Here is a 16,073-nt window from a genome sequence, read left to right as displayed (position 1 = left end):
TTTCCCCAATGGGTACTTTTTTGCCAGAAACTTTATTAGGACTAACAAACATCTTTGGTGCAATATTTGAGATGTCCAAAATTCTTCATTAAGTTGGGTGTTACACAAAAGAAAAAATATTTAATGACTAAATTCAGATATCATTTCTTGGTGTCAGTTACTTAAGTGAAATTTAACCTTTGCTATAGACCTCAGCTAATTAATTCTACAAGCGAAGAGGCATGGTTTATTCAGTAAACCATGTTAATCAAACTGTAGCTTTGGAATCTGAAGCAGACTTACATTTATGACCTGAAGTCACTTTTTTGAAACCACCAAACCCCTCTCTTTATGTAACAAAGTTATACTGCAATCTTATACAGTAACCAAGAAGCAATGCTTCTGAAAAAAAAGTATACTTAAGGTAGTACCACTAAAGCAGAGCTTTCATATCTATATGTTTATTTACATCGGCCCTATGTTAAAGGATCTTTAGGAGAGAGACTAAAAGTCCTAGGATGTTGGGGTGTATGGAAAAACAACATTCCATTAAGAAAAATACTGTTGACAGAGATTGAATCTTCCTCTGTCTCCATACTAGCAATTGTTATGGATGACTGTACAATGTCTTATCCATCAATTCAATTTATACATTGCACCAATCCATGGTGCAAACATGGCCACTTTAAGTTGTGTAACTTCAATTATCAAAATTCTGGGAGTTGAAGTCCACACATCTTAAAGATACCAAGTTTGAAAAACCTATAATATGATGGGAAATACAAGAAAATTAGTTGAATTCACACAACATGCTATATTTATGTATATATTTATAAAATTTACTACAGCCACCCCACACTAAAGAATATATTTATAAACTATGAAGACTGGATTATCACATCACTTCTAAGGTTGATCTAACACATCTGGGTTGCAAAGTTCCAGCTGACCGCTAGCATAGCAGCCTTGAGATGTTGGGGCTGCTGTGTCACATCCCTACTTTTGACTCCTGTGTTTCAAGAGATGGAAGCAAGGGGAAGGTTAGCTTAAGGATTTTTGTAGCACCTCCAGATCCAGGTGACAAAAAATCCAGATGATCCCAACCAGGCAGCAAAGAATAAAGGGGTTAAACATCCTTTTGATGCCAGCTAGCGGTCATCTAGATTTTTGCAGTCCAGTTATGATATCCACATGCGAAGCTAAGAGCAAATAAGTTATATTTTGGCTTAGTTTGGAAAGTATAGTCTGTGTAGTGTAATCAGCCAAGACCCAGCAGATTTGAGAAGACAGCCCCAAAAGAGTTATTGTTTTGTTCTAATTAGTCTGTGGTTTTAGGAAAGCTCTGGAGCTCAAGGCTATGCAAAGCTTCAAAGGGGTGCTTCACTCCGACAGAGATTCAGTTTAATTCCCATGGAAGCAGATTCACAAAATGAAGTGGGGACCTGCTTTGATGTAGCAAACTGAATCAGATGGCTCCAAAGTGGTTACAGACTCCATGGCTTTTCTGTTGTTTTGGAGGCTTTTTGCAGACAAAATGCAATTTTGCCTTTTCACTTCCATATATGGAGAATACTGGGGGGCGGACAGGGAAGGGGGGGTGTTGTCAAGTATTTTCCCTGACATTTAATAAGTGACTGACCAATGAGTTTAACACCTCATTAAGTTCTCTGCCTATCAGAGTTCTCCTCGGGTGGTAAGGGTGGCACTGCTTCAGGCTTCGTTCATTTTCTTAGTACTCAATGCTCATTAATGTGGCCAGCTAGAAGGCTTAACTTTGCTCTCTCCTGTGCAAACAGAATTATACATGTTTGTGATGATCCTGTCAGCCAATTTAGAACCCTCTTCATTTCTTATCATTTTGAATATGGTTTCACAGCTGACCAGTCCAGCAGCCCTTTGGAGCCACATCTTACTTTTAAATTCTGCTTGATCCATGCTTGCGTAAGTTTCTCAATTATGAGTGAATGGATTAACATTTATTTATATATTTTTCCCCGTTTCTGAAGCTGCCCAGCTTCTTTCAGTGACTAAGGGCAGAATATCAATTTAAAATCAAGAAAGAGAGAGGATTCATAAGGGCTGGCTGAAATGTTCATTGCTTTTAAGAATAAGAGGACCGCAAGCCTACCAATGCCATTTTCTTTGGGCCAATCTGTTCACAGCCTGCATATCTATGGCCTTTTACCCCAGTGCCTACTTATTCCAATGAACCGATAGAGTGGCAACCAAGCTCTATGAGGTAAAATTTATCAATGGGCTTTTTCCAGCCTTATCCCATTCTGAGAGGTTTCTTTTAGGAGCAGCCATGTTTGCCATGTTTGCCATCCAGCTATCCCAATACACCTGGTACTTCAGAAATTGTATTAATTAGAAGGCCAAGTGAATGGGAATTCTTCACTGCAGTGTGAATCTCAGGATCTCAGAAAATGAAGGGCCTAATGTTTAAATGTTTTTTGAAAAATAATACATTTCATTTGGAGGGAGGATACTTTCACCATTGATTCAACCTATCTCTATAGGCCCTTTGGGGGAACAATTTGGAGTTTGCTGTGTTGTCCTTTTTCCATCCTTGTTAATCTCTGCCTTAAAAGAGGCACCAGGGAAATATTTTAAACTTTTTAGTGGAGTTCTTGACTGCACCTGGCTGTAACATGGCAGAGTCAATTCCTTTAAAAAAGTCTACCATTTTAGTCTGCCAAAGAAAGGAAGGAACAAAAGTGGCTGCAGGCATTTTGATGTTTGCCCATTACTGAATCTGTTTTGAATTGAATTTTGAAGTAGCTTGGATCATGCTTATTCAACTTGCAAATGTACATCTTCAAATTCAACCAAAACTAATTGCCCAGAAGTAGCCTATTTTTATTCCTCTGCATAAATTTAAATGCTAGCAGAACAGATATATACGGCTGTATTTTTATAGCTAGAAAGTCAACTTTGGCCTGAGAAGAAGAGGTTTTAGAAAGCACATTCCACTGAATGGCATACAAGATTAATAAATTATTGTTATAACAAATACAACAATCATTGGTTGAAAACTAATTATGTCTTTTAACATAGCTGTGAATAGAAAATATTGGTCATCATAAAGACATCACCTTCGTCCCTATATAAGACACCTAACAATGAGGTTACAGTGCCAATTATCAGAGTCATAACTGAAGAAATTATGCCCAACATTTGAAATAAAATTCTCCAAAGAATTAACAGGGAGAGTGTGAAGTGATTTATGCCAAATGCTGATGTAAATCTTGAGTCTTCAATGCAAGACCACAAAGTTCTGCATTATAATTAATTTTCATGCCAGTCCTATTAATGATCCACTTTCAGAGCGATTTGTTGACAAGTATGTGTATAGTTGTCGAAAAGATCATTAAATCCTCATGATAATGAGCTCTTTTGATAGAAACTCTCTATTTAGTAATTATCATTTGATTGATTTATCACTGACTGTGGCATTCAGCTTTATAAACAGATCATGAATTGCTCCATTTAAGTAATGTAAACATTTTAGAATTCCGTAAACTGATTCTACAACAAATCTAGTCAGACAGGATCAACCCGTTTCAAATGGAACCTTGCAGCTTGAGAGATGGACACACAACCATTGTGAAAATTACACTGACCACCAAAGACAGGATTGTCTTACCTATTTCTGCCATGGTTATCCCTGGAGCTAATTGTCCATTGTTGCAAAAGCTATAGGTAAACAAGTTTGGTACAGAAGTGAGGTCATAAATAGGTTCTTGCTTGATCTGTTTGATTCCGGTCATGTCTAAGCCAGACTGATCTGGGGAGGGCTGAGCAGAATCCACACTGTAATAACCCTCTGACTTCGGCAGGTCAATGATGTGCCCATTTGAATAAGTGCCATCCGTTTCATTGTTCAGGTTGCTTAAGCCATTGCTGATGCTACTGCTGTAGACTCGGGCCAAGGCTTCAGCCTCACCACTCTGTTGCTGGCGCTGCTCCTGCAGCCGCTGCTGATGCTTCTGTACCTCAGCATAGAGGCTGTCCCTCTGCTTCTTGGACATTCTTCCAAACTTTACAGCTGAAACAAGAGCAATTTCAAAAATACATTGGTATTCTTATTTTTAAAATATCACTTTGACCAATATGCCAGGTGCAGGGTACTAAGTGCTTCAAACTGATTAGAGATCATTAACTTTTAAAGGCTATGCCAATTTGTGATTTAATAATGGTTATTAGATAAAGCACAACTGAATGGATTTGTACCACAAATAAAGCAGTGAAAGAGTTTAAGAAACCACATTTGTTGAGAGAATTTTTTATATGGTATAAGATGTCCATCACTAGAACCATTCATTCATTCATTCATTCATTCATTCATTCATTCATTCATTCATTCAGTATAAGAAGCACCATAGCACTTGGGAAATTGCTTTCAGTGTGCAATCTTCTTGAAAGTCTTTGCATATAAATCTATTATTTTGTCTCAGTTAGACCAATAGAGGAATATATATTTGTTCCTTACTGTGCAGAGGCTGAAATAAACTGTACAGGAACTCAAAGAGAATTAATATTGAGCAACTGTGAACTTATCCATTTTTAATGGGATAAAAAATTTGTTCACATAATAGTTCAAGCAATTCAGTTTTGTTTCCACCTGTTTAACTTCATGGTGAGAAAAGCTTTGCTTATATATACTTGTTTCTGCATCACTCCCTTGGAAATCTCAGTAACTTTACCTTAAGACCAGTAAACATGAGATTAATCTACTAGAAAGTAATGCACCTAAAGTAAAGACTCCAGATACAACAAGAAATGTTTAGCTTTAACTTCATTCCATTTAATAAATAGTTTGTTAGTTACGTAAATTAACGGTCTGTCCATTACGGTAAATTGAAATTTTACTGCATATGCCATTTATGTCAATTACATAATTACGGATATAATATAAATGGATGCAAATTATGTAATTTGGATTTAATGGATATTTGTATTTAACAGATGACCCTCCATATTCATTATTGTCATAGATATCAGGTATATCAGGATTATTTTACAGTTGATTTCTTCTTCAATGTCCTGTAAATTTCAGTCAAAATAGTCTGCCCTGTCTGATTCTTCTAGAAATCTATTTGGTAGTTGAGATATACATTCATTAAATAATGATGATTTTTTAGAAAAATAAATCAGCCTTTTCATTGTTTTAGAATGTTTAGAATAACATTTAATGTTGGTCATTGTAAAGAGAGAGTATTTTAATTTTTAACTCATAGGCTTTCACTAATAGAGTGGAAGAAAATGATGTGATATAGTCCTCTGCAAATTTGGAATTTAAAAGCCAAAAGGATGTTCTTTGAGTTAAGCATTCTTTTTAATTGAACTTGAGATTTCTGAAGGAAACGAAGAATATTTTAAGTATTTTTTTTTAAAAAAACACATAGTGTCTGACAGTGACCATAGCATATTGTCACCCAAAGTGACAACCGGTTGTCCTTGTATGTATACTCTTTTGCTGGTTGCCTTTTCCGGACAAGGGAGCTGTAGGGTCTAGTCTCCCAGGCTCTCTCACTCCAATTGCTCACCCTAGCCAAAGTTCGATGGAAATCAAGAGAATATTCTTCCTAGAGTGCCAGGCAACCACCATCCTGCTGTGCATAATGAGCAGCCTCGCAACTGCTTTTTCATCTCCTCATGTTCGCTCTGCAGCAAACCAGGGCTCTAAAAATATTCTTTTCAGATTTGTATCCTGTGCGATTTATCAATTTTCTCCAAACCTTTAATCTGTGCACTAACAGGATTAGTACCCTTGGAAGATAACAAGCCCCAACTCCCTATTATCAACAATCTGTCAATGGGGCTGTTATCTTCACACACTTTTGGGGGAAGTGGGGGAGAATGTTATACAGGTTACAGTGAAGGGAAATAACAGAGTAAGGGAAACACTCTACAGGAATCGCACTTCCTCTAAAGAAGCACAATTTGTAGGTTACATCCCAGAAAAGATTTGTCACATATAACTTTAAAGTAATAAAAGGGTTCATTTCTTCTGACAAGAAAAGGCAGAAAATTGCCAGTCATAATGCAAAGCAATATTGTCATCTTCATTAGCCATTTTTTTTCAATAGGTTGGTACAGAGCTGGGGACAGCACCATGCAGGAATCCTTGCTGTTTTTGTCAGAATGATGAAAGCAGGGTCAAGCATTGCAAGCTCTTCTGCTTTCCGACATGTGAGTGACATCATGACCGCATTCCAAAGGGGCAGAGCTCACGTTGTGTGCCTCAATGTTGCTTTCATTATTCTGACCGCCTTTGTTCTCTCTCTCTCGCACACACACGCACACATGTGCGCACTGCTGTTGACCAGGGAAAATGTAGCCCTATAGAAATTGCTGGAGTGAAACTCCTATCAACTCAATCTTTGAGCTATCTTGCCTGGGATTCATTTGATCTGCAATCCAAAAATATCTGGCAGCATCACTTCAGCTTCACAATAGACAGTATGAAAGACACCTGTATGAATAGATATTTCTTTCTAGATTGAGGTAATATTTGGCCACAAAAGTGACATGACATCGGGTAGGTACCTGTCATCTATGGAAATTATCCAGGTCATGGTTGTCCCAGATGTGCATAGCTACATGTCCTTTCTCCGGGGAATACTCAGGAAGTAGCATACTATTACTGAAAAGGGAATATTTCAGGCATTCTGGGATTTTTCATTTCATTGCCACTATTTGACCCGCTGCCATTATGAGGAAAGTATTACAAGCTAAGAGATTTGATCTTCTTAATGAAAATAATAAAATAATAAAATATGCAGGAAAAATGTTTTTAGACTTGCGAAAAAAATGGAACAGAGCAAGGACACATCACTTAAGAACTTTTGATATTTACTGCGTTGAAACCATTAAGAACATAATGGAGCTAACTTTTAATGTAACATAATTTCTATAAAAAAATAAATGTAGCTTCTTGTATATTAACCTTACTCAATATTAGGCTTCATTCTTCCTAAAGGATTATTTAAAATATTCAAGAAATTGCATTAATTTTCAAGGCAAAATATATTAACTGTAGTAGACTCTCATGTCCTATGCGTTGCATTCTAGTTCCGTCCCATCTCCTTAAAAAAAGAAAGCCCCAAACAAGCTGGTAAGTTTTCCTAAGTTGCTTTTACAATGTGCATTTAACCACACCAATTTTCATATCATTTTGTTTTCAGCTATATTGGAGCATAATTCAATATCTTTGTTCTTCTTCCATATTTGTAAGACTGATTCTGGTGAACAATCCACTATCTGCCTTGTGCACCCAACTTCACAAAGTAGTCCTCCTTTCACCCTAATTCAAGGCCTAGGGCAGGGGTAGGCAACCTCGGCTCTTTTATGACTTGTGGACTTCAACTTGTGGACTTCAACTCGTGGACTTCAACTCGTGGACTTCAGCATGGCTGGCTCAGGAATTCTGGGAGTTGAAGTCCACAAGTCATAAAAGAGCCGAGGTTGCCTACCCCTGGCCTAGGGGAATAGCTGAGTCTTTAAGACTTGTCAGAAGAAGATCAAGTCTGGGACTGTTCAAATCTCTGTGGGCAAGCTGTTCCAAATGACAGAGAAAGCACATGTTCGTGATTCCATGAAATGACATTGTTTAATGGATGGACCTGGAGCATGTTGATTCTGTCTGAATAGACAGGCTGGAAGACAAGCAGTCATTTTGGTCTGTGGCAAAGGCACTAGGTGGGGACACTGAGTTCTAGTTCTGACTTAGGCATCAAACCAATTGTGTGACCTTAGGCTAGTCCCTCTCTCAGTTCTAAAAAGAAAAAGGCAGGGGCAAACCACTTGCAAAAATCTTGCTAAGAAAACTGCATGGATTGACTCAAAGGTCAACACATACATATCTATGCTGACCACTGTTTAAGCAGCACCTTGAATAGTGGCCATAATCTTTCTGGCAATGAAGACAGTTTGTAAAAAAAGAGGAGTTGCCTGGGCATATGGAGGAATGTCCATTATTGGAACAGCTGCACTTTTGCATGTTCTTCAAGGCGGTCTCACTTAAAGTTGCTTTTGCTTCCATCCATAATGTCCAGGTTTATTATGATTTACCAATCAGTGTAGATGAGTTCTGAAAAATGCTTCTGATTGACAGCACTTTCAGCCACTTGTTGCTCATTCTCTGCTAGTGAATAGCCAAGGGCAGAGAATGCAACCAATCTAGGCTTGATTTCTCCTCTTTAAATCTGCCAGTTGCTAAATGCTCTGTCTCCCAGTTAGTAATGTTTCTTTCTCCTTTGCTTCATAAAAACCAGAAGCAAATAAATATTTTTATTTATTCATTAAATTTATATGCCGCCCATCTCCCCAGTAATATTTCCAGCAATTGTCCCTAAAACATGCACAGACAATGCAATAATTTGCTCATGTTATCAATTGTAATGGTTGTAATTGGTGGCTGAAATTTTCTTTTTTGTGCATTTACTCAATGCACTAGTATTTTGTTTCTAGCCATATTTCCTTACAGTATTTTCAATTCTGTAGGCTACCTTGAGCTTTTTTTTGATTCAGTGGCCTTACATCCATCCATCCATCCATCCATCCATCCATCCATCCATCCATCCATATCTATCTATCTATCTATCTATCTATCTATCTATCTATCTATCTATCTATCTAACTATCTATTGAAAGTTTAAGCTGCCCATCTTGGTCACATAGGGACGTTGTGGACTCTAAATAATAGATAAAACTAAATGATAAAATAATAAATAATACAATAAATAAAATAAAGCTTTCATCATAATAGGCTGCTCTGCTGTGAGCAATGTTTGTGTTTTGAAATTAAAGCATTCCCTCAATTTAATAGACAAATGGTGGGGGCATGGGAAGGGACCTGTTAAATGCCTAATGCCATATGCATAAAATAGCAAATGCTGTATTCCAAAGTCTACTTAAACCAAGGTCTGGCAAATCCCATTACAGTTGTTGAGAAATTTAACTTAATGCTTTATCAGCAATTCTGTTCCAAATTTCCATTGTGACATCTTGTACTTGGATTAATTTTACTCTCTGTTTGACATCATAACCCCTCTAGTTACAAAGCCTTCTGTTTGGGGAACAGCAGGGATCCATGTCACTGAACAGAAAGATGCCTTTACTTTGGGAAAGGGAAAACAGACTGAAAGGAAGAACAGTTCCAAAGACTGATCTGTGAATCAGAAAGCCAGGACTTTACCATCTCGAGACATTCCCAGGGCAAGACACTTCTGCAGTCGGCAGTGTTGGCAGCGATTTCTGTTGGTTCTGTCAATTAAACAGTTTCTCTGCCTTGGGCAGGAATATGAGGCATTGTTTTGCTGACTCCTCCTGAAGAATCCCTAGTGAGGAGAAAAAGAAAGACAGCTAGATCTCTGTATTTAAGGCAGCATCTCAAAACCATTCTTGCAATTAAAATAGTGTCTGGATGTGGTATAATTTTTGAAATTTTGTCAGGTACAGATAAAGTTGGGATAATAATGAATGTCAGCCTTAGCGCTTGAACACAAGTCCCTACTTAGCTATGATACTCTGAATAATGCTAGTCTGCCTGTATTCTCAACTTAACATTTCTCTCACAGTTGTTGCAAAGGTTAAATTAGGATAATTTGATACACACACTTTCCCCTAGAAGCTCCAAAGATTTTGGAGGGATTGTCAGGATACAAAAATGAAATTAATAGAAAAGGATTTCTCAGCCATAGGTTAAGAGGTGTGGACTTCAACTCCCAGAATTCTCCGGCCAGCATGGAGTTGAAATCCACACAGCAAAGTTGAGAAAAACTAATGTTAGGTATATGTCTGTGGCCTAACTGGTTGGGTTGGCAATATATATGAACTACGATTGTATCATTGTTATAGAACTGTAATGTATCACTTTAACTATGTAATGAATTGCATCATACCTTCTAATGATTGGCCAGCGCTGTTTCCTACGGCCATAAGAGGGAGCTAGAGACATAGCTTCTCTCTCTCTGTTACATTCACTCTCGTTTGCTGTTACTTGCTGTTTATCGTGGTTTGTGGGTTTGCTACTGTTTTGCTAAACCTTTAGAACTGTGTTTGACTTACAGACTGGCAAGAAGACTCTGTATCGGATAATCCTTGGACTGTTGTTATCTGCTATCTTTTCATTACTCGTGTATGACCTGGACTGTTTTTTCCTGGACTGTGCTATTTTCTTATCCCACAAGTAAAACTTTTGTACACACCTCAGTGTATCTGTGTGGTTGCTGTGTAAACTTAACTACTCTCAGTATCCTCTTTTTTGTGCAAGCTCTCTTTTGCTCAAGAGTTGCTCTGCTCATCCTTGTCAACTAATATAGAGTAACAGGTTTAAGTCAAGAGTTATCTCCAAAATCTCTTGACTGACAGTGCTCAGTCATACAATCTATAAAAATGATGGAGCTACTATTGTAAAAAAAGAAATACTTTTATTAACCATATCTTCAGAGTTTCTAGAAAACTTGATATCCTTAGAAAAAAGAAGAAAAAAGGAACAAACAGCATGATTATGATTATGAATGAGGGGATGGGTTTTTTTAAGCTTTGTGAAGTACTGTTCAAATCTTAACTCCTATTATTCAGAGTTGAATAATATGAGTTGCTAAAATTTTGTAATATTACATATGCTTACCTGGGAATAAACTCTGTTCAATAGAGTGATATTTCAGAATATGTATAGACTATACAATGCCTTCTTAAATAGATGTTTCTGCTCCGTTTTTATTCAACACATTTGCTCTTCCTTTTCCCCCCTCCCCCCACGCAATCTGTGGCAAGTGTGGCAAACTGAAACATCCTGCTGTGCTGGCAGTTTTTATTTCCCCTGACTAAGCCAAACAGAGGGGAACTCAAGTCTTTTTCATTCAAATGTCATATTTTTTTCTCACTCATTTGAAATAGGAGCTAGAAGCAAGACTTGAGCTAAAGAGATGTGTGCATTTATATTTGTTGAGAGCTGTTTTATATTTACAGCGAACATGTTCTTTTTGTGCTACTTGTACATGCCCTCAAACATTTTGGAAAAATCATGTGTGCAGTCTTGAGATCAGGGAGAATGGCTGACATTTTTGCACCATTTTGAAAATCCTTGTTGAAATGCCTCTTGTCTAATCCAAATTTGATGGAAGCTGCCACAGAATGCAGTGACGACACGGACACATAAACATTACATACCTTGCAGCCTTCACAGGTGATGACCCCATAGTGTATTCCAGAGGATTTGTCACCACAAATTTTGCATGGTATCACTTCAATTTGTGCTGGAAAAGAAAGAAAGTGTTGGTGCATGTTTCTGCAGTTCTCTTTTTTTCTTAATTTTGCATCATGAAATAGATAGCTGAGGAAGCCCAGCCGGTCACTACAGAATTCTATCCTAGGGTGCTGTGAATTCTCAAACACAATTTCACTGTAAATAAAGTAGGGTTATTCCAATTTCTTCTTTCAAGCTACTCTTATCTCTCTAGGCAACGTGCTCCATAGATTTCATCCTGCATTTACTTGTCTTGCTGATAAGTCTAAATTCTGCTTTTCATAATTACAGTACATGTCATGGAAATCTATTCTTCTCTATAAGTTAGCCTCTTGCCTCTTCTAATAATTTTTCAGGCAGAAATCTAGACTTTCCCTACAGCCCTGGATGACGTGCAGAGAAATAACAACTCCTTTCATTTGCACCTGGCATGGTACAGTTCATATCATGATCATGATCTAAAATTTCCCCATAAACTATTATAATAGAGATACCAGGTCACAAGAGACATCAATCTATTTATAAGCTTCTATGAACTTTTACTCTTAACTGCAATACTTTGTATATGGGAAATTAGTGAAATTCTATTTTGCCCACATTTTCTTTTTTTCTTATATATCAATATGCATTAAAATGACCATCTAAGCATTATCAAGAAAAGGGATAAGGTTTGCATTAAAATCAACCTATAATAATTTGCCAGTTTGGTATAAATTTCAGTATAATGTGATATACAATGATGTAACCATTATATTATTAGGCTTGGTTTTCGGTGGCCTCTTCAGGTTCCTGAACTTTTCTATGGTCTGACTGAAGGACTACAGGCAAGTCACTTGTTTTCAGTCCAAACCACCCCATGAGTGGTCTGTGTGATTGTTAGTTGCGAAGTCGTGTCCAACCCATCGCGACCCCATGGACAACATTCCTCCAGGCCTTCCTGTCCTCTACCATCTTCTGGAGTCCATTTAGGCTCATGCCTACTGCTTCAGTGACTCCATCCAGCCACCTCATTCTCTGTTGTCCCCTTCTTCTCTTGCCCTCAACGTTTCCCAGCATTAGGCTCTTCTTCAGTGAGTCCTTCTTTCTCATTAGGTGGCCAAAGTATTTGAGTTTCAACTTTAGGATCTGGCCTTCTGAAGAGCAATCAGGGTTGATCTCCTCTAGGACTGACCGGTTTGATCGCCTTGCAGTCCAAGGGACTGGCAGGAGTCTTCTCCAGCACCATAGTTCAAAGGCTTCAATTCTTTGGCACACAGCCTTTCTTATGGTCCAACTTTCACAGCCATACATTGCAACTGGAAAGACCATAGCCTTGACTATACACACTTTTGTTGGGAAGATGATGTCTCTGCTTTTTAGTGTGCTGTCTAGATTTGCCATGGCTTTCCTCCCCAGGAGCAAACATCTTTTAATTTCTTAGCTGCAGTCCCCGTCTGCGGTGATCTTGGAGCCCAGGAAAATAAAATCTGTCACTACCTCCATTTTTTCCACATCTATTTGCCAGGAGTTGAGAGGGCCAGATGCCATGATCTTGGTTTTCTTAATGTTTAGTGGTCTGAGACCCATAGAAAAGTTCAGAAACCTGAAGAGGCTATGAAAACTAAGCCTAAACCTCTTTCCATTTAGGATTGACCTAAGACATTTTGTGACTGCATTGGTTTTAATGGAAAAGAAATCTTTACACTAGTATCACAAGAATTGTCCATGTGAAATAAAATTACTCATAGAAAGTAAAAAGCCATGGCAACAACATATTTACTCTAAAGCTGGTTCAGGACACCTTTATGAGGCATCTGAATGGAGATAAGGATATAAAAAAATATGCAATTTATGAGGCAATAATGACTAGAGTATTCATTCTTCTGCACTCAAATGTTCTTGTGAATACAGGTATACAGGTAGTCCTCGACTTACAACCACAATTGAGCCCAAAATTTCTGTTGCTAAGTGAGACATTTGTTAAGTGAATTTTACCCCATTTTACAGTTTTTCTTGCCACAGTTATTAAGTGATTCACTGCAGTTGTTAAGTTAATAATATGGTTAAGTAACTCTGGCTTCCCCATTGACTTTGCTTGTCAGAATGTCGCAAAAGGTGATCACATGATCCCAGGACACTACAATTATCATAAATATGAGTCAGTTTCCAAGCAGCTGAATTTTGATCAATGGGGACGCTGCAATGATTGTTAAGTGGGAAAAAAGGTCATAAACAACTTTTTTCAGTGCCGTTGTAACTTTGAGAGGTCACTAAACGAGCTATTGTAAGTCAAGGACTACCTGTATACGCATTACAGAAGACATTATCCATGCAACTTGAATTCAGAAAATTGTACGCAAAGCTCCATATATTAAGAATCCATGTGCACAAAACATTCTATATTAGTGAAAGTTTTGAACAATAACAAATGAATATTTTTCAGAAGGTATACTGTATAATAATTAGCTGGATTTCAAGTGATTTGTGCATCCCCATCTAAAATTGTTTGCAATAAGAAAAATTAAATAATGTGTTAGAGAAAATAGCTGGAAGCTAGATTTTCAGCTGTTAACTTTTGATTTTCTCCATTTGGGGACTATCTTGTACAAACAAGCATAATTAGATGATAAAGCTCATCACATGAGAATTCTACCCTGTTAAAAAGTCATTTATGAGTCAGCCCTAAGGACTTCAATCAAAGACATTCAAAGGTAATATGGATCAAGGCCCTTTGTGTACATGCTATATAAAGAAGAAATCTCCCGATGCCACGCTTCACCTAATAGACTACTCAAGAAATAATGCCTGTTTAAAAAAATCCTGTAATTATGCAAGTACATTGCCTGACAATCAGGATGTATGGGGAAGGTCTATTACTATATAAAATGATACAGTATAGCAATGATAGCTTTTGGACTAATTCATAAGCGAGAGTCACAAATGATTTATACGTGCACATTGTATATGCATGAATGCGTTCATTATGAACAAATGAATTACACACTGGAATCTGGAATATAACAAGAAAGAGGTTTACCAGGAAGAGATTTAAGAAGTGATTGGACAATGATTTATCTGAAATGGTGTAGGGTTTCCTGCTTGAGCAGGGGATTGGACTAGAAGACCTCCGAGGTCCCTTCCAACTCTGTTATTCTGTAAGTCAATTGTGTTATTTTGTATTGTACAAAAGTACACTTTTGTATATAATACATATTCAGAGCACTATGTAGGTTTTGCAAAGTATTGTGAATTTTCTTGAGATAACCCCTAATGTATGGAGATCCATAGATACCAAGGCTTATTTCCTCCAGAGAGGAACTAAAAAGTTCTCTCTTGATGTTGTGATTCAGGGTCAGCCTGTGCGTTCGGCAGTTGGGTCGGATGACTCAGAGGAGGAGGGGGGTGTTGAAGACCTTGCTGAGGGGGTTGAAGATCTTGCTAATGATAGCCCTCAGCCAGGCCCCTCCCACTTGGTCACGACGCAGACCCAGCTGTGTGAGCCTGACAGTGTGGATGAAAATGACCCACAGCTGGCCCTGTTCAAGGATGCCCGACGCAGGAGGCAGTCAATTAGGAGTAAACAGAGGAAGGCAATGGGGCTTCTCGGAAGGAGGCAGAGAGGAGCCACGCCCTGAACTCTATATAAGGGGAATGTCTGGGAGGGCTGGTTTGCTGAAGGCAACCGCTCGGATGGTTCATGTTTCTTAAAGCTCCTGTTTCTTGGTTCGTGTCTTGTTTGTTTTTGTAGCTATAAATTTGGCAGGCGTAATTCCAGCCTCTTGCCGTTTGTAAAGGGGTTGTCCCTGCCTTTTCTGCAGGGCCGGTAGCAGGCTGGTACAGAACACTTGAGAGTCTCTTAACTCCAGCGCCTACATTAGATATACTGTATGCTCTGATCACATTGGTGCCATCAGACCGATTCTCTCTTTCCTTGAGACACCATAACATCTGAACTTCATTATCTACTCAAACTTCAAGTCTCAACTCAGAGAGTCCCATGAATGAAGAGCCGAATGGTTGGCTGAAATGCCTTATATTGCTCTTGACAGCAGGGATGGGAAAGATCACTACAGTCATGTCTGCAGCTTTGCAGCATATTTCTATTATTATAGGGACAACTAACGCAAGAGAGGAAAGAGAAACAGGCAGGCTTCATGTTTTGCAATCACAAACATATGCTAGGAAACGCAGACAGCAGCATTAGCCTTTTTTTCCCCCTAGAAGACTGCAACACAGTTTAAGGACTTGTAACAGAAACTTGAATCAATTAACGGCTGAAAGAAAAAGTGACTATATTCCCGAAACATCTTGAATTACTGTAATTAACACACAGGGTACTAGGTTTCTTTTGCAGATTTAATGATGGCCAGTATCTCCTACATCTTGTGGACATTGCAGCTTTGTTTGACAATTGAGAACAAGGCGTCCCTCCAACTCAACTTTCCCCCATGGAGGTAGGCAGATAATTGATAAATTAGTTTAGCCTATGCTTCTTTCCATTCAGCAGAAATGAAAGGAAAATCCCCTTTTCCAAATTTATCCTAGCAGGAACGTTTGAAATTTTGTACAGGTTTTGTGGAATGATGGCTTGGCTTATAAAGAAGGGATGCTGAATAGGGATCTTTTTATCGGTGGAATGCAATCTGCTCAGTGGTGGGAATCAGATATGTAAATAACCAATTCTCTGTGCGGATGCCGCTTCCGGAACTCCATTCTGGGCCTGGGCAACACAAAATTAGCTACTGGTTCTGCCAAAGTGGTGCGAACTGGCTGAATCCCACCACTGAATCTGCTGAAATAATAGAGAAGAAACAACATTTTTCTACTGTAGTTTTCTTACTGTTGCCTTCTATGTCAT

The 16,073-nt window shown here is 38.3% G+C and overlaps 1 protein-coding gene across 1 annotated transcript in view; it reads right to left on the bottom strand.

Moving 5' to 3' along the window:
• RORB (RAR related orphan receptor B) overlaps positions 1-11,274 on the bottom strand; it is a gene marked incomplete at both ends in the record, with an annotated part of 38,606 nt that extends 27,332 nt beyond the window's left edge. The window contains 3 exons of the mRNA XM_083353495.1: positions 3,626-4,027; positions 9,182-9,323; positions 11,161-11,274. Coding sequence (XP_083209621.1) covers positions 3,626-4,027; positions 9,182-9,323; positions 11,161-11,274 — 658 coding nt within the window. The remainder of the gene's footprint in view (positions 1-3,625; positions 4,028-9,181; positions 9,324-11,160) is intronic.
• Between the last annotated feature and the right edge of the window lie 4,799 nt (positions 11,275-16,073).

The sequence above is a fragment of the Vipera ursinii genome, assembly GCF_947247035.1.
Source record: "Vipera ursinii genome assembly, chromosome: 2".
Classification (NCBI taxonomy): domain Eukaryota; kingdom Metazoa; phylum Chordata; class Lepidosauria; order Squamata; family Viperidae; genus Vipera; species Vipera ursinii.
This window is presented reverse-complemented; position numbering and strand designations above follow the sequence as displayed.